This window comes from Passer montanus, unplaced genomic scaffold (genome assembly GCF_014805655.1).
Source record: "Passer montanus isolate IOZ18808 unplaced genomic scaffold, ASM1480565v1 scaffold368, whole genome shotgun sequence".
In the NCBI taxonomy this organism is placed as follows: Eukaryota; Metazoa; Chordata; class Aves; order Passeriformes; family Passeridae; genus Passer; species Passer montanus.
Genome location: NW_024368463.1, coordinates 1 through 18,125, shown reverse-complemented (window position 1 = coordinate 18,125; position 18,125 = coordinate 1). Strand labels below are relative to the sequence as shown.

The 18,125-nt window shown below is 64.7% G+C and overlaps 1 protein-coding gene across 1 annotated transcript in view; it reads left to right on the top strand.

Moving 5' to 3' along the window:
- Nucleotides 1–14,829, top strand: part of LOC120505893 (chromodomain-helicase-DNA-binding protein 3-like) — a gene marked incomplete at its 3' end in the record, with an annotated part of 35,690 nt that extends 20,861 nt beyond the window's left edge. The window contains 13 exon segments of the mRNA XM_039716840.1: nucleotides 339–470; nucleotides 1,071–1,188; nucleotides 2,278–2,402; nucleotides 3,434–3,464; nucleotides 4,340–4,887; nucleotides 5,217–5,256; nucleotides 6,638–6,804; nucleotides 9,463–9,537; nucleotides 10,566–11,156; nucleotides 13,027–13,189; nucleotides 13,518–13,630; nucleotides 14,307–14,457; nucleotides 14,716–14,829. Of these exon segments, the coding sequence (XP_039572774.1) occupies nucleotides 339–470; nucleotides 1,071–1,188; nucleotides 2,278–2,402; nucleotides 3,434–3,464; nucleotides 4,340–4,887; nucleotides 5,217–5,256; nucleotides 6,638–6,804; nucleotides 9,463–9,537; nucleotides 10,566–11,156; nucleotides 13,027–13,189; nucleotides 13,518–13,630; nucleotides 14,307–14,457; nucleotides 14,716–14,829 (2,368 nt within the window).
- Nucleotides 14,830–18,125: the final 3,296 nt, after the last annotated feature.

The following is an 18,125-nucleotide window of genomic DNA, read 5'->3' as shown; positions in this document are numbered from 1 at the left end:
GGCAGGGGGCACTGAGGGGGTGTGGGGGAATTCAAGGGTGGAGGGCTCTAGGACACGGGGACGATGGAGGGGACACAGGGACAGAGAGGGGACACAGGGATGTGGGCTGGTGGCACCTGGGGACATGGATGTGGGGACAAGAAGGGGTTGGAGTGACAGGGACAGGGAGGGACAGAGGGACACGGGGTGGAGGAGCAGGGGACGTGGAGATCGTGGGGGGACATGTGTCCCTGTGAGTGACCTGGCAGTGTCCCCATGGTGACCTGGCGGTGTCCCCATGGGTGATGTCCCCGTGGGTGATGTCCCCGTGGGTGACACGGCCATGTCCCCGTCCCCAGGAGTCCCCGAAGCTGCCGAGCGGTGCCTACGAGGGCGGGGCCCTGATCAAGGCCTCGGGGAAGCTGCTGCTGCTGCAGAAGATGCTGCGCAAGCTGAAGGAGCAGAACCACAGGGTGCTCATCTTCTCCCAGGTGGGACCCCAAAACCATCCTAAAACCACCCCAAAATATCTCTGAAATACCCCAAACCAGCCCCAGAACCACAGGGTGCTCATCTTCTCCCAGGTGGGACCCCAAAACCACCCCAAAACCACCCCAAAATATCCCAAAATACCCCAAACCCAACCCCAGAACCACAGGGTGCTCATCTTCTCCCAGGTGGGACCCCAAAATCAATCCAAAACCATCCTAAAACCACCCCAAAATATCCCTGAAATACCCCAAACCAGCCCCAGAACCACAGGGTGCTCATCTTCTCCCAGGTGGGACCCCAAAACCATCCTAAAACCACCCCAAAATATCCCAAAATACCCCAAACCCAGCCCCAGAACCACAGGGTGCTCATCTTCTCCCAGGTGGGACCCCAAAACCACCCCAAAACCAGCCCAAAATATCCCAAAATACCCCAAACCCAACCCCAGAACCACAGGGTGCTCATCTTCTCCCAGGTGGGACCCCAAAATCAATCCAAATCCCCCCAGTCCACCAAGTATGGGCTGTCCCAGCACCCCCAGTCCCTCCCAGTCCCTCCCAGTGGCTCCCAGTCCGTCCCAGTCTGACCAGTCCGCGCAGATGACGAAGATGCTGGACCTGCTGGAGGATTTCCTGGACTACGAGGGCTACAAGTACGAGCGCATCGACGGCGGCATCACCGGGGCGCTGCGGCAGGAGGCCATCGACCGCTTCAACGGTAGGGACGGGGACAGGGACGGGGACAGGGACAGGGACAGGGCATGGGGACAGGGGACAGCCCAGGTGGGACCCCAAAATCAATCCAAATCCCCCCAGTCCACCAAGTATGGGCTGTCCCAGCACCCCCAGTCCCTCCCAGTCCCTCCCGGTCCCTCCCAGTGGCTCCCAGTCCGTCCCAGTCTGACCAGTCCGCGCAGATGACGAAGATGCTGGACCTGCTGGAGGATTTCCTGGACTACGAGGGCTACAAGTACGAGCGCATCGACGGCGGCATCACCGGGGCGCTGCGGCAGGAGGCCATCGCCCGCTTCAACGGTAGGGACGGGGACAGGGACAGGGACAGGGACAGGGGACAGGGACAGGGGACAGGGGACAGGGATGGGGACAGGGGACAGGGAGAGGGATGGACCGGGGCGCTGCGGCAGGAGGCCATCGACCGCTTCAACGGTAGGGACGGGGACAGGGACAGGGACAGGGACAGGGACAGGGGACAGGGGGCAGGGCATGGGGACAGGGACAGGGAGAGGGATGGACCGGGGCGCTGCGGCAGGAGGCCATCGACCGCTTCAACGGTAGGGACGGGGACAGGGACAGGGACAGGGACAGGGGACGGGGACAGGGCATGGGGACAGGGATGGGGACAGGGGACACGGCATGGGGAAAGGGACAGGGATAGACTGGGGCGCTGCAGCAGGAGGCCATCGACCACTTCAACGGTAGGGACAGGGACAGGGATGGGGACAGGGATGGGGACAGGGACAGGGGACAGGGAGAGGGGACAGGGGACAGGGACAGGGGCTGGGGACAGGGGATGGAGACAGGGGACAGGGGACAGGGGATGGGGACAGGGATGGGGACAGGGGACAGCAGGTGGGACAGGGGATGGGGACAGGGGGAGTTCAGGCGGTTCAGGGGTCCTGGGGAATTCAGGTGTTTTTGGGGTGATTTTGGGGTGTTTTGGGTCCGTCACTGACGCCGGGGGGGCAGCGCCGGGGGCGCAGCAGTGGGGTGGGTTTGGGGTGTTTTTGGGGTGTTTTTGGGGTGATTTTGGGGTGTTTTGGGTCCGTCACTGACGCCGGGGGGGCAGCGCCGGGGGCGCAGCAGTTCTGTTTCCTGCTGTCGACGCGGGCCGGGGGCCTCGGCATCAACCTGGCGACGGCCGACACCGTGGTCATCTTTGACTCGGACTGGAACCCCCACAACGACATCCAGGTGGGCACCTGGCACTGTCACCTGGCACTGTCACCTGTGCAGTGTCACCTGTGCTGTGTCACCTGTGCAGGGCCATCCCCTGGCACCGGGCACCTGGCACTGTCACCTGGCACTGTCACCTGGGCACTGTCACCTGCTCAGCCATGTCACCTGGCCCGTGTCACCCTCCCTAGCTCCCTGATTGCCAAGTCCCTGAGGTGTCCCCACGCTGTTCCCACAATGTCCCCATCCCCACAGGCCTTCAGCCGGGCTCACTGCATTGGCCAGGGTGTCCCCCTCATGTCCCTGGGGTGTCCCCCATCCCATGTGACACATCCCTGGTGTGTCCCCTCATGTCCCCACGATGTCCCCTCCCTGCCAGGCCTTCAGCCGCGCGCACTGCATCGGCCAGGGTGTCCCCATCCCATGTCCCTGGGGTGTCCCTGGTGTGTCCCCATCCCATGTGACGTGTCCCTGACCTGTCCCCGTGATGTCCCCTCTGTGCCAGGCCTTCAGCCGGGCACACCGCATCGGCCAGGGTGTCCCCTCATGTCCCTGGTGTGTCCTCCATGCCATCTGACACATCCCTGGTGTGTCCCCATCCCATGTGGCATGTCCCTGACCTGTCCCCACGATGTCCCTGACGTGTCCCCTCCGTGCCAGGCCTTCAGCCACGCGCACCGCATCAGCCAGGGTGTCCCCATCCCATGTCCCTGGCACCTGTGCAATGTCACCTGTGCAGTGCCACCCGCTGGCACTGTCACCTCGGCACTGTCACCTGTGCAGTGTCACCTGGCCACTGTCACCTGGCCACTGTCACCTGGCCAGTGCCATGCCCAGCACTGGGCACCTGGCACTGTCACCTGGGCACTGCCACCTGTGCAATGTCACCTGTGCAGTGCCATCCCCTGGCACCAGGCACCTGGGCACTGTCACCTGCTCAGCCATGTCACCTGTGCAGTGTCACCTGGCCATTGTCATCCTCCTTAGCTCCCTGTCTCCCCTGATTGCCAAGTCCCTGACCTGTCCCCACGATGTCCCCTCCGTGCCAGGCCTTCAGCCGCGCGCACCGCATCGGCCAGGGTGTCCCCTCATGTCCCTGGTGTGTCCCCATCCCATGTGACATGTCCCATCCCATCTGATCTGTCCCCACGATGTCCCCACGATGTCCCCTCCCTGCCAGGCCTTCAGCCGCGCGCACCGCATCGGCCAGGGTGTCCCTTCATGTCCCTGGGGTGTCCCTGGTGTGTCCCCATCCCATGTGACATGTCCCATCCCATCTGACCTGTCCCCACGATGTCCCTGACGTGTCCCCTCCATGCCAGGCCTTCAGCCACACGCACCACATCGGCCAGGGTGTCCCCATCCCATGTCCCTGGGGTATCCCCCATCCCATGTGACACATCCCAGGTGTGTCCCCCATCCAATCTGACCTGTCCCCACGATGTCCCCATCCCATGTGACGTGTCCTTGAGGGACTGGTCTATGTTGGGTTGGACTGGGTCGTGTTGGGCTGGACTGGGCTGAGCTGGGTTGGACTGGGCTGTGCTGGGTTGGACTGGTCTATGTTGGGTTGGACTGGGTCATGTTGGGCTGGGCTGGGATGTGTTGGGCTTGATTGGGCTGTGCTGGGTTGGACTGGTCTATGTTGGGTTGGACTGGGTCATGTTGGGTCATGTTAGGTTGTGCTGGGCTGAGCTGGGCTGGACTGGGCTGAGCTGGGTTGGACTGGGCTGTGTTGAGTTGGACTGGGTTGGACTGGTCTGTGTTGGGTTGGACTGGGTCGTGTTGGGTTGGTCTGGGCTGTGGTGGGTTTGACAGGGCTGTGTTGGGCTGGACTGGGCTGTGGTGGGCTGGACTGGGCTGAGCTAGGTTGGACTGGGCTGAGCTGGGCTGGGCTGGACTGGGTCATGTTGGGTTGGACTGGTCTGTGTTGGGTTGGACTGGTCTGTGTTGAGTTGGACTGGTCTGTGTTGGGTTGGACTGGGACGTGTTGGGTTGTGCTGGGCTGGGTTGGGTTGGACTGGGCCATGCTGGGTCACGTTGGGTCATGTTGGGCTGGACTGGGTCACGTTGGGTTGTGTTGGGCTGGACTGGGCCATGCTGGGCTGGACTGGGCCATGTGGAGCCATGTTGGTGTGTGACAAAGCCGTGTCACCTCACCTTGGAGCGCGTCCGCCCGTGTCTCAGCACACGTGTCCCTGCCCGGCCGTGTCCCATCACACGTGTCCCTGCCCGTCCGTGTCCCATCACGCATGTCCCTGCCCGGCCGTGTCCCAGCGCGCGTGGCCCCGCCTGTCCGTGTCCCAGCACGCGTGTGACACGGCGTGGCCGCGCAGGGGACAACAAGGAGGAGGACAGCAGCGTCATCCACTACGACAACGAGGCCATCGCGCGGCTGCTGGACCGCAACCAGGACGCCACCGACGACGCCGACGTGCAGAACATGAACGAGTACCTGAGCTCCTTCAAGGTGGCCCAGTACGTCGTCAGGGAGGAGGACAAGGTGTGCTGGGGACACTGGGGACATGGAGGGGCACGGGGGGGACACTGGGGGGACACTGGGGACACGGGCATGGCAGGGTTGGGGAACGTGGAGGGGATGGATGAGTACCGGAGCTCCTTCAAGTGACCTGGTGCATTGTCAGGGAGCAGGACAAGGGGTGCTGGGGACACTGGGGACACTGGGGGGACACTGGGGACACGTGCATGGATGGGTGAGGAGGAAGGCTGGGTGGGTGAGGAGGCTCAGGCTGGTGCTCAAGGAGGCCCTGGGGAGGCCACTGCCACAGGGCAGCACAGCTGCCATGACCATGAGCTTTGTCCCCTCACCAGACAAACTGCAAAGGCACTGATGAACGTCCTCCATGCCTCAGTGAGGGGAGGCCAGGCCGGGTCAGGCCAGGCCAGGCCAGGCCACGCCAGGCCAGGCCATGCTGCGAGCAGTGGTGTGGCAGGGCCAGGGCCAGGGCCGGGACCCACCGGGTCTGCACAGTGCTACCATTCACAATTAACTTCTTCCAGTTAATGAGCTCCTGGTGCACAATGATCTTTGTGAGTTTTCCACAGCTTTCTTTTATCTGTTAGAAGAATGGAGGGGAGCCACCACACTGGCTGCTGAGGAGGAGTGCCTCTTTATAACTCAAAACTCCCAGCCAGTCTGGTTGTACTTTCCAAACCAATTTCTGTTCTTGTAGAGGGTTTATTTCCTTTAAGAAAAGTATTTGAAGTGAAAGCAGCTGGGGAGAGAGCATGAACAGCACAGACTCCTCCCTTGCAGCCCCCTTCCAAAGTCCCAGCAGCTCCAGTGGCACCCATTGCATTGAGGGGCCAGTTTTCCCAGGAGAACAGGCAGGAGGTTTGACCCCACTGGTTTGACCCCAGTTCCCAGCCCAGCAACCCAGTGCCACATCCTGTTGGCACCCAGGTGTGCCCTCCTGCCCAGCTGCTGTCCCTTGCGTCTCCCACTGTTCCCAAAAGCCACAGCAGTGTCCTCTAGCTGGGCTCTTTTTCTACTATGGCTAGAGGAACAGGGAATGGGGAAGAGAAGTTGGGTTGGACTGGGCTGTGCTGGGCTGGACTGGTCTGTGTTGGGTTGGACTGGGACGTGTTGGGTTGTGCTGGGCTGGGTTGGGTTGGACTGGGCTGTGCTGGGCTGGACTGGTCTGTGTTGGGCTGAACTGGGACGCGTTGGGTTGTGCTGGGCTGGGTTGGGTTGGACTGGTCTGTGTTGGGTTGGACTGGGCTGTGCTGGGCTGGACTGGTCTGTGTTGGGTTGGACTGGGACGTGTTGGGTTGTGCTGGGCTGGGTTGGGTTGGACTGGGCTGTGCTGGGCTGGACTGGTCTGTGTTGGGCTGAACTGGGACGCGTTGGGTTGTGCTGGGCTGGGTTGGGTTGGACTGGTCTGTGTTGGGTTGGACTGGGCTGTGCTGGGTTGGACTGGGCCATGCTGGGTCACGTTGGGTCATGTTGGGCTGGACTGGGTCACGTTGGGTTGTGTTGGGCTGGACTGGGCCATGCTGGGCTGGACTGGGCCATGTGGAGCCATGTTGGCGTGTGACAAAGCCGTGTCACCTCACCTTGGAGCGCGTCCGCCCGTGTCTCAGCACACGTGTCCCTGCCCGGCCGTGTCCCAGCACACGTGTCCCTGCCCGTCCGTGTCCCATCACGCATGTCCCTGCCCGGCCGTGTCCCAGCGCGCGTGGCCCCGCCTGTCCGTGTCCCAGCACGCGTGTGACACGGCGTGGCCGCGCAGGGGACAACAAGGAGGAGGACAGCAGCGTCATCCACTACGACAACGAGGCCATCGCGCGGCTGCTGGACCGCAACCAGGACGCCACCGACGACGCCGACGTGCAGAACATGAACGAGTACCTGAGCTCCTTCAAGGTGGCCCAGTACGTCGTCAGGGAGGAGGACAAGGTGTGCTGGGGACACTGGGGACATGGAGGGGCACGGGGGGGACACTGGGGGGACACTGGGGACACGGGCATGGCAGGGTTGGGGAACGTGGAGGGGATGGATGAGTACCGGAGCTCCTTCAAGTGACCTGGTGCATTGTCAGGGAGCAGGACAAGGGGTGCTGGGGACACTGGGGACACTGGGGGGACACTGGGGACACGGGCATGGCAGGATTATGATTCCTGGAGGGGATGAACAGGTACCTGAGCTCCTTCAAGGTGGCCCAGTACGTCGTCAGGGAGGAGGACAAGGGGTGCTGGGGACACTGGGGGGACACTGGGGACATGAGGGGACACTGGGGACATGAGGGGACACTGGGGACATGAGGGGACACTGGGGACATGAGGGGACACTGGGGACATGAGGGGACACTGGGGACATGAGGGGACACTGGGGACATGAGGGGACACTGGGGACATGAGGGGACACTGGGGACATGAGGGGACACTGGGGACATGAGGGGACACTGGGGACACTGGGGGGACACTGGGGACACGTGCATGGAGGGGATGGAGAGATGTTGGGTGGGTGGAGGATGTGGAGACGTTGGAGATATTGGAGAGGGAAGTGATGGGGACAGTGGGATGGGGACAGTGACATGGGAACAGGGGAATGGAGACAGTGGGACTGGGGACACTGGGATTGGGGACACTGGGATGGGGCCAATGGGATGGGGACAGTGGGATGGGGACAGTGGGATAGGGGACAGTGGGATGGGGACAATGGGATTGGGGACAGTGGGATTGGGGACAGTGGGATGGAGACAGTGGGACTGGGGACAGTGGGACTGGGGACACTGGGATTGGGGACAGTGGGATTGGGGACACTGGGATGGGGACAATGGGATTGGGGACAGTGGGATGGGGACAGTGCGATGGGGACAGTGAGACAGGGACAATGAGATGGGGACAGTGGGATGGGGACAATGGGATTGGGGACAATGGGATGGGGACAGTGGGATGGGGCCAATGGGGTGATGGGGTTGGGGACTCTGAAGAGGATGGAGATGATGGGGACGGTGGAGATGATGATGATGATGATGATGAAAATCATGGAGATGGCAACAGTGGAGACAGAGATGATGATGATGATGATGATGATGATGATGATGATGATGATGATGATGATGATGATGATGATGATGATGGAGACACCAAGGACAGGGACACCAGTGCTGGGCATGCTGTGCCCAGTGCTGACCACTGGGTGACCCCAAGTGACCCCGGGTGACGCTGAGTGACCCCGAGTGTCAGCTGGAGACACCGGGGACACCAGGGACACCGGGGACACCAGGGACAGCTGGGGACACCAGGGACACCAGGGACAGCAGGGACACCAGGGACACCAGGGACACCGGGGACAGCTGGGAGGGGTGCTGGCACTGGGGAGGAGCGGTGGTGTCAGGGACAGGCGGTGGCATCAGGGACAAGTGGCAGCATCAGGGACAGGTGGTGGCACTGGGGACAGGCAGCGGCATTGGGGACAGGTTGTGTCAAGGACAGGTGGTGACATCAGAAGCAAGCGGTGGCATCGGGGACAGGTGGTGTCAAGGACAGGTGGTGGCATCAGTGACGAGCAGTGCTGGGGACAAGGAGTGGCATCAGGGACAGGTGGTGGCATTGGGGACAGGCGGTGGCATCAGGGACAGGCGGTGGCAGGGTAGTGAGGTGTCCTCATGTGTCCCCATGTCCTTTGTCCTCGTGTGTCCCCATGTCCTCTGTGTCCTTTCATCCCCATCTCCATTTGTCACCATGTCCTTATTGTCCCCGTGTCCCCTCATCTCTCTGTGTGTCCCTGTGCCCTCCACTGTCCCCCGATGTCCCCGGTGTCCCCAATGTCCCCGTGCCACGTGATGAGCCCTTACTCAGCCGAGCGCCGTCACTGTCGGTGTTCCCCCAGAGTGTCCCCAGGGTGGGTCAGTGTGTCCCCAGGGAGTCAGGGTGTCCCCAGGGGGTGTCAGAGTGTCCCCAAAGGGGGTCAGGGTGTCCCTGGAGGAGGTCAGGATGTCCCCAGGGGGGTTAGGATGTCCCCAAGGTGGGTCAGGGTGTCCCTGGTGGGGGTCAGGGTGTCCCCAGAGTGTCCCCAGGGTGGGTCAGTGTGTCCCCAGGGAGTCAGGGTGTCCCCAGGGGGTGTCAGAGTGTCCCCAAAGGGGGTCAGGGTGTCCCTGGAGGAGGTCAGGATGTCCCCAGGGGGGTTAGGATGTCCCCAAGGTGGGTCAGGGTGTCCCTGGTGGGGGTCAGGGTGTCCCCAGAGTGTCCCCAGGGTGGGTCAGTGTGTCCCCAGGGAGTCAGAGTGTCCCCAAAGGGGGTCAGGGTGTCCCTGGAGGGGGTCAGGATGTCCCCAGGGTGGGTCAGGGTGTCCCTGGTGGGGGTCAGGGTGTCCCCAGGGGGGTTAGGATGTCCCCAAGGTGGGTCAGTGTGTCCCCAGGGAGTCAGAGTGTCCCCAAAGGGGGTCAGGGTGTCCCCAGGGGGGTCAGGATGTCCCCAAGGTGGGTCAGGGTGTCCCTGGTGGGGGTCAGAGTATCCCCAGTGTGTCCCCAGGGGGGTCAGGGTGTCCCCGGGGGGTCAGGGTGTCCCCAAGGGGGGTGCTGACCCCTCCCCTCCCCCAGGCCGGCGCCAGTCCAAGCGGCAGCTGCGGAACGAGAAGGACAAACCCCTCCCCCCACTGCTGGCCCGGGTGGGCGGCAACATCGAGGTGAGGGGACACGGGGACAGCCCGGGGCTTGGGGACACACCTGGGGGGCTTGGGGACACTCCCGGGGGGCTTGGGGACAGCCCTGGGCTTGGGGACACTCCAGGGGTTTGGGGACAGCCTGGGCTTGGGGACACCTGGGGGGGCTTGGGGGGACACCTCAGGGCTTGGGGACACTCCCAGGGGGTTTGGGGACATCCCCGGGGCCACCTGGGTCACCTCCAGGTGGGGTCAGGGGGTGCTCGAACACCTGAGTGACCCCTCAGCACCTGGGTCCCCAAATCAGAGGGTCTGGGGTCACCTGGGGCCACTGTCCCCCTGTCTGGGGACAAGGCACGGGGGTCTCCGGACAGCCAGTGTCCCCAGTGTCCGCAGTGTCCCCAGTGTCCCTGATGTTCCGGATGTCCCCTGTGTCCCCGATGTCCCCAATGTCCCCAGTGACACTGGGGACACTGGGGACACCAGGGATATTGGGGACAGAGGGACACTGGGGACATTGGGGACATTGGGGACACCAGGGACATTGGGGACACTGGGACATCGGGGACATCAAGGACATTGGGGAGACTGGGGACATTGAGGGACATTGGGGACATCAGGGACATTGGGGACACAGGGAACATTGAGGACAGCGGGGACATCAGGGACATCAGGGACATCAGGGACATTGGGGACACTGGGGACAAGGGACCATGAGGATGAGGGCCTTTGGCGACAGGGACCTTGGGGACAAAGACCTTGGGGACAGGATCTGTGGGGACAGTGACCCTGGGCAGGGCGTGCAGGTGCAGGGGACAGTGGCACGGGCAGTGTCAGTGGCACAGGGCTGGTGGCACAGGGCTGGTGGCACAGGGGCGGTGGCACAGGGGCGGTGGCACAGGGGCAGTGGCACAGGCAGTGTTGGTGACACAGGGGCGGTGGCATGGGCAGTGTCAGTGGCATGGGGGTGGTGGCGCGGGCAGTGTCAGTGGCACGAGGGCAGTGGCACAGGGGTGGTGGCACAGGCAGTGTCAGTGGCACTGGGGCGGTAGCACGGGCAGGGTGGTGACACAGGGACAGTGGCACAGGCGGTGTCAGTGGCACGGGGACAGTGTCAGTGGCACAGGGACGGTGGCAGGGATGGTGGCACAGGGACAGTGGCACAGGCGGTGTCAGTGGCACGGGGGCGGTGGCACGGGGGTGGTGACACAGGGGCGGTGGCACGGGCAGGGTGGTGGCATGGGTGGTGTCAGTGGCACAGGGACGGTGGCAGGGATGGTGGCACAGGGGCAGTGGTACAGTGTCGGTGGCACAGGGGTGGTGGCACAGGCAGTGTTGGTGACACAAGGGTGGTGGCACAGGCTGGGTGTCAGTGGCACGGGGACAGTGTCAGTGGCACTGGTGGTGTCAGTGACACAGGGGCGGTGGCATGGGCGGTGGCACGAGGGCGGTGGCAGGGCGCTGGTGGCACGGCGGTGGCCCTGAGCGCTGTCCCCAGGGCCTACGTGTCCCTGTTCATGCGCCACCTGTGCGAGCCGGGCGCCGACGGCTCCGAGACGTTCGCGGACGGCGTCCCCCGCGAGGGGCTGTCCCGGCAGCAGGTGCTCACCCGCATCGGCGTCATGTCCCTCGTCAAGAAAAAGGTACCTGGGCACGCCGGGGACACCGGGGACTGCCTGGGGACACTTGGGGACATCCCCAGGACAGCTGGGGACATCCCTGAACACCTGGGGACAGCCCGGGGACAGGCTGAACGCCTGGGGACACCTGGGACAGCCTGGGGACACTTGGGGACATCCCTAGGACAGCTGGGGACATCCCTGAACACCTGGGGACAGCCCGGGGACAGGCTGAACGCCTGGGGACAGCCCGGGGACATCCCCAGGACAGCCTGGGGACAGCCCAGGGACACCTGGGGACCCTAGGGACACCTGGGGGGACAGGCTGAACACCTGGGGACAGGCTGGGGACAGCCCGGGGACACCTGGGGACCCTGGGGACACCTGGGGGGACAGGCTGAACACCTGGGGACAGGCTGGGGACAGCCCGGGGACAGCCCGGGGACACCTGGGCACACCGGGGACACTGGGGACAAGCTGGGAACGGCCTGGGGACAGCCTGGGGTCATCCCCAGGACACCTGGGGACAGCCCAGGGACACCTGGGGACCCTGGGGACACCTGGGGGGACAGGCTGAGCACCTGGGGACAGCCTGGGGACAGCCTGGAGACATCCCCAGGACACCTGGGGACACCTGGGGGGACAGGCTGAACACCTGGGGACAGCCCGGGGACATCCCCAGGACAGCCTGGGGACACCTGGGGGGACAGGCTGAACACCTGGGGACAGCCTGGGGACAGCCCAGGGACATTCCCAGGACACCTGGGGACAGGCGAAACACCTGGGGACATCCCCAGGACACCTGGGGACACCTGGGGGGACAGGCTGAACACCTGGGGACAGGCTGGGGACAGCCCGGGGACACCTGGGGACCCTGGGGACACCTGGGGACATCCCCAGGACACCTGGGGACAGCTTGGGGACAGGCTGAACACCTGGGGTCACCTGGGGACAGGCTGGGGATGGCCTGGGGACAGCCCAGGGACAGGCTGAACACCTGGGGACAGCCTTGAACACCTGGGGACATCCCTGGGGACACCTGGGACAGGCTGGGGACAGGTTGAACACCTGGGGACCCCTGGGGACATCCCCAGGACACCTGGGGACTCACCTGGGGACAGCCCTGGGGACAGCCTGGGGACAGCCCTGGGGCAGGGTTTGTGGGTTTTTGGGGGTTTTGAGGTTGGTTTTTAGGGTTTTTGGCGTCCCCTGACCCCATTGTGCCCCCCAGGTGGTCCCTGCCCGAGCTGGCCCTGGGGATGTTTTAGGGTCCCTTGGGGGGGGTTTTGGGGTGGATTTTCGGGGTTTTTGGGGTGGATTTTCGGGGTTTTTGGGGTGGATTTTCGGGGTTTTTGGGGTGGGTTTTTGGGGTTTTTGACCCCCCATCGTGCCCCACCAGGCGCAGGAGTTCGAGCGCATCAACGGGCGCTGGTCCCTGCCCGAGCTGGCCCTGGGGATGTTTTAGGGTCCCTTGGGGGGGGTTTTGGGGTGGATTTTCGGGGTTTTTGGGGTGGGTTTTTGGGGTTTTTGACCCCCCATCATGCCCCACCAGGTGCAGGAGTTCGAGCGCATCAACGGGCGCTGGTCCCTGCCCGAGCTGGCCCTGGGGATGGTTTGGGGCCCCTTGGGGGGGTTTTGGGGTGGATTTTCGGGGTTTTTGGGGTTTTTGACCCCCCATCGTGCCCCACCAGGCGCAGGAGTTCGAGCGCATCAACGGGCGCTGGTCCCTGCCCGAGCTGGCCCTGGGGATGTTTTAGGGTCCTTTGGGCAGGTTTTAGGGTTTTGGGGATCAGTTTTTGGGGGTTTTGGGGTGGATTTTCGGGGGTTTTGGGGTGAATTTTCGGGGTTTTTGGGGTTTTTGGGGTCCCCTGACCCCCTCATGATGCCCCCCCAGGTGCAGGAGTTCGAGCACATCAACGGGCGCTGGTCCCTGCCCGAGCTGGCCCCCGAGCCCAGCGCCGACTCCAAGCGCTCGTCCCGCGCCTCCTCCCCCGCCAAGACCGGCCCCCCCAGCCCCGAGCAGAGCGGCCCCCCCAGCCCCGCGCCCCCCACGCCCGGTACCGCACGGGGGGACACGGGGGGGACACAGGACACTGCTGGGGACAGGGATGGGGACTTGGGGACACGGCTGGGCTGGGGACATGGGGACAGGGATGGGGACATGACTGGGGGCATGGAGACATGGCTGGACACACAGGGACACGGCTGGGGACATGGGGACACGGCTGGGGACATGGCTGGGGACATGGCACGGGACATGGGACATGGCTGGACACACAGGGACATGGCTGGGGACACGGGGACACAGCTGGGGACATGGCTGGACACACGGGGACACGGCTGGGGACAGGATGGGGACGATGTCCTGATGTCCCCTGTCCCCAGCCACGCCGGCGCCCAGCGAGCGCGGGGACGGGCCAGGGCCACCCCCGGACAGGGACGAGGGTGACACCAGGGACGAGAAGGAACCCAAAGGCCCCGAGAAGATGGAGACAGATGTGAGTGACACAGCTGTCCCCAGCCCTGTCCCTGTCCCCACCCTGTCCCTGTCCCTGTCCCCAACCCTGTCCCTGTCCCCAATGCTGTCCCCACCCTCCTGTCCCTGTCCCCACCCTGTCCCTGTCCCCACCCTCCTGTCCTTGTCCCCATCCCCATCCCTGTTCCCACCTTCCTGTCCCTGTCCCCATCTCTGTCCCTGTCCCCTCCCCTGGCTGTCCCCGTGTCCCCTGGCTGTCGGCGTGTCCCCTGGCTGTCCCCGTGTCCCCTCACTGTCCCCGTGTCCCCTGGCTGTCCCCGTGTCCCCTCGCTGTCCCGTGTCCCGTGCTGGCTGTCCCCGTGTCCCCACGCTGTCCCCGTGTCCCCTCACTGTCCCCGTATCCCCTGGCTGTCCCCGCTGTCCCCGTGTCCCCTGGCTGTCCCTTCGCTGTCCCCGTGTCCCCTCGCTGTCCCCGTATCCCCTGGCTGTCCCCGCTGTCCCCGTGTCCCCTCGCTGTCCCTGTGTCCCCTGGCTGTCCCGTGTCCCCTCGCTGTCCCCGCTGTCCCCGTGTCCCCTGGCTGTCCCCGTGTCCCCTCGCTGTCCCTGTGTCCCCTCACTGTCCCGTGTCCCCTGGCTGTCACCCCCGAGGGGCGGTGTCCCCGTGGGGACAGGGCGGGTGACAGCCCCGGTGTCCCCAGCCCCCTGTCCCCGAGGTGCCACCGTCGCCGGGCGAGGGCAGCGAGGCCGAGGGGCCCCGCAAGGGGGACGAGGAGGAGGGGCCCGGCCACAGGGACCCCGAGGCCGAGGGGACCCCGGCCCGCGAGGAGCGGCCAGGTGAGAGCCCGGGGAGCCCCAAACCCCCGAATCCCCGAAACGCCAAAACCCCAAACCCCAAATCCCTAAAAAAACCCAAAACCCCAAATCCCAGAAACGGGCTTGGGCACGGGGGGCGTGGTCTGATGAAAATGGGCGGGGTTTAAAGGGTGTGTCCTAACCCAGACTGGGCACAGCTCACCAGAAAGGGGTGTGGCCTAACACAGAGTGTCTGACCCCACAAATGTCCCCTAAATCCCCCCCAAACCCCCTGACCCCGCCGTGTCCCCCCAGAGGAGGCCAAGGCCGAGCGGGAGCCCCGGGCGGAGCCGCGGCCGAACGGGCGCCGCGAGGAGAGAGCCGAGAAACCGCGGTTCATGTTCAACATCGCCGACGGCGGCTTCACCGGTGAGCGCGGGGACACGGGGGGACATGGGGACAGGCAGGGGACACCGGGGACAGGCAGGGGACACTGGGGACACCGGGGACATTGGGGACACCGGGGACAGGCAGGGGACAGGCAGGGGACATGGGAACAGCCAGGGGACATCGGGGACAGGCAGGGGACATTGGGGACAGCCAGGGGATACAGGACAGCCAGGGGACACTGGGGACAGGCAGGGGACAGCAGGGACACGGGGACAGGCAGGGGACACTGGGACACGGGGGACAGCCCAGGGACAGCGCCGCTTCAAGGTCAGCCCCGCGGCGCCGCCTGGCATGGGGTGGCACTGGGTGGCACTGGGGTGACAGCAAGGGTGGCACCAGGGTGGCAGTGAGGGTGGCACAAGGGGTGGCATGGGGGTGGCACAAGGGTGGCATGGGGGTGGCAGCGAGGGTGGCACTGGGGTGGCAGCGAAGGTGGCATGGGGGTGACAGGGTGACAGTGAGGGTGGCACTGGGGTGGCACTGGGGTGACAGTGAGGGTTAGCACAAGGGTGGCATGGGGGTGGCAGTGAGGGTTAGCACAGGTTAGCACAAGGGTGGCATGTGGGTGACAGCGAGGGTGGCACTGGGGTGGCAGTGAGGGTGGCACCGGGGTGGCATGGGGGTGGCAGCCATGGTGGCACTGGGGTGGCACAGGGGTGACAGCGAGGGTGGCACAAGGGTGGCATGGGGGTGACAGCGAGGGTTGCACTGGGGTGACAGTGAGGGTGGCACTGGGGTGGCAGTGAGGGTGGCACTGGGGTGGCACTGGGGTGGCAGTGAGGGTTAGCACAAGGGTGGCACGCGGGTGACAGCGAGGGTGGCACTGGGGTGACAGTGAGGGTGGCACCGGGGTGATGCGAGGGCTGAACCCTCCAGCTGTTGGGTCTCCTCACCCCTGAACTCTCCATCCCTGGGTCTCCCCACACCTGACCCCAAAACCACCTGGACTTCCCAGCTGTTGGTTTTCCCCATAAGCTCGGAGTAAGCTCGGAGTAGCGTCGGTGCAGGGCGGGAGGCGCGAGGCGGGGCCATGCTTGGCGCTGAGGCTCTGCGGAGTAGCTGCGGTGTAAAGCTGGAGTAGGTCCCGCTGCCGTCCTGTGTGTAACCCTGGAGTAGTTTACACCTTGATCCCCCCTCCCTCCTCCCTCGGGGGTGTTTTGGTGGAGTATCCCCCGAGTATCCCTGGAGTATCCCTGGAGTATCCCCGCGGTGCATGCTGGGAGTAAGGCTGGAGTAAGGCTGGAGTAAAGCTGGAGTAGCGCCGATGTTTGCATGGCCAGAGCACCCCGGTGTAGCTCCCGTGAGTCACTGTCATTGTCACCCTGTCATTGTCACCCTGACACCCTGTCACACTGCCAGTCACACTGTCACACTGCCACTGTGTCACTGTGCCACCCTGCCCTGCCACCCCACCCCTGCCAGCGCAGCATCCTGAGCCGCCTGGCCAGCAAGGGCACCGAGAGCCACCCTCCTCCTGTGAGTGACACTGTCACCCTGTCATTGTCACCCTGTCACCGTGTCCCCCTGTCACACTGCCCCCCTGTCCCCCTGAAACCCTGCCACTCTGCCCTGGGGATACCAACATTGTCACCCCGCCCCTGCCATCCTGAGCCGCCTGGCCAGCAAGGGCACCGAGAGCCACCCTCCTCCCGTGAGTGACACCCTAGGGACACTGCCACCCTGTCACCGTGTCACCCTGAAACCCTGTCACCTTGCCACCCTGCCCTGGGGATACCGGCACTGCCACCCTGCCCCTGCCACCCTGCCCCTGCCATCCTGAGCTGCCTGGCCAGCAAGGGCACCGAGAGCCACCCTCCTCCCGTGAGTCACTGCCACCCTGTCACACTGCCACCCTGTCACACTGCCACCCTGCCAGTCACCCTGCCACCCTGTCACACTGTCACCCTGCCCCTGCCATCCTGAGCCGCCTGGCCAGCAAGGGCACCGAGAGCCACCCCTGTCGCCTGTCCCCACCATCCTGGGGACATTGGCATTGTCACCCTGCCCAGGGGACACTGCCCACCCCCCTGGGGACACCAGCCCTGCTCTGGGGACGTCCCCAACGTGTTGGTGACATTGTGCTGCCACCCTGGGGACACCCTGACCTTGGGGACACCCCTGGCCATGGGGGTGACACTGGGAGGTGACAATGGGGAGGTGACCCCGGAGGTGGCAATGGGAGGTGGCAGCAGGAGGTGACAGAAGAGGGGTGACCCTGGGAGGTGACAGTGGGAGGTGACATTGGGGAGGTGACAGTGGGTGGTGGCACCAAGATGTGACCCCAGAGGTGACAATGGGGAGGTGGCAATGGGAAGGTGACAGTGGGGGGTGACACTGGGAGGTGACAGTGGGTGGTGCCACCCTCCTCCCGTGAGTGACACCCTAGGGACACTGCCACCCTGTCACCGTGTCACCCTGAAACCCTGTCACCTTGCCACCCTGCCCTGGGGATACCGGCACTGCCACCCTGCCCCTGCCACCCTGCCCCTGCCATCCTGAGCTGCCTGGCCAGCAAGGGCACCGAGAGCCACCCTCCTCCCGTGAGTCACTGCCACCCTGTCACACTGCCACCCTGCCAGTCACCCTGCCACCCTGTCACACTGTCACCCTGCCCCTGCCATCCTGAGCCGCCTGGCCAGCAAGGGCACCGAGAGCCACCCCTGTCGCCTGTCCCCACCATCCTGGGGACATTGGCATTGTCACCCTGCCCAGGGGACACTGCCCACCCCCCTGGGGACACCAGCGCTGCTCTGGGGACGTCCCCAACGTGTTGGTGACATTGTGCTGCCACCCTGGGGACACCCTGACCTTGGGGACACCCCTGGCCATGGGGGTGACACTGGGAGGTGACAATGGGGAGGTGACCCCGGAGGTGGCAATGGGAGGTGGCAGCAGGAGGTGACAGAAGAGGGGTGACCCTGGGAGGTGACAGTGGGAGGTGACATTGGGGAGGTGACAGTGGGTGGTGGCACCAAGATGTGACCCCAGAGGTGACAATGGGGAGGTGGCAATGGGAAGGTGACAGTGGGGGGTGACACTGGGAGGTGACAGTGGGTGGTGGCACCACGAGGTGACCCCAGAGGTGACCCCGGAGGTGACAATGAGGAGGTGACAGTGGGTGGTGGCCCCACGAGGTGACACTGGGAGGTGACAGTGGTGGCCCCACGAGGTGACTCCGGATGTGACACTGGGAGGTGACAGTGGGTGGTGGCCCCGCGAGGTGACCCCGGAGGTGACATTGGGGGATGACAATGAGGAGGTGACAGTGGTGGCCC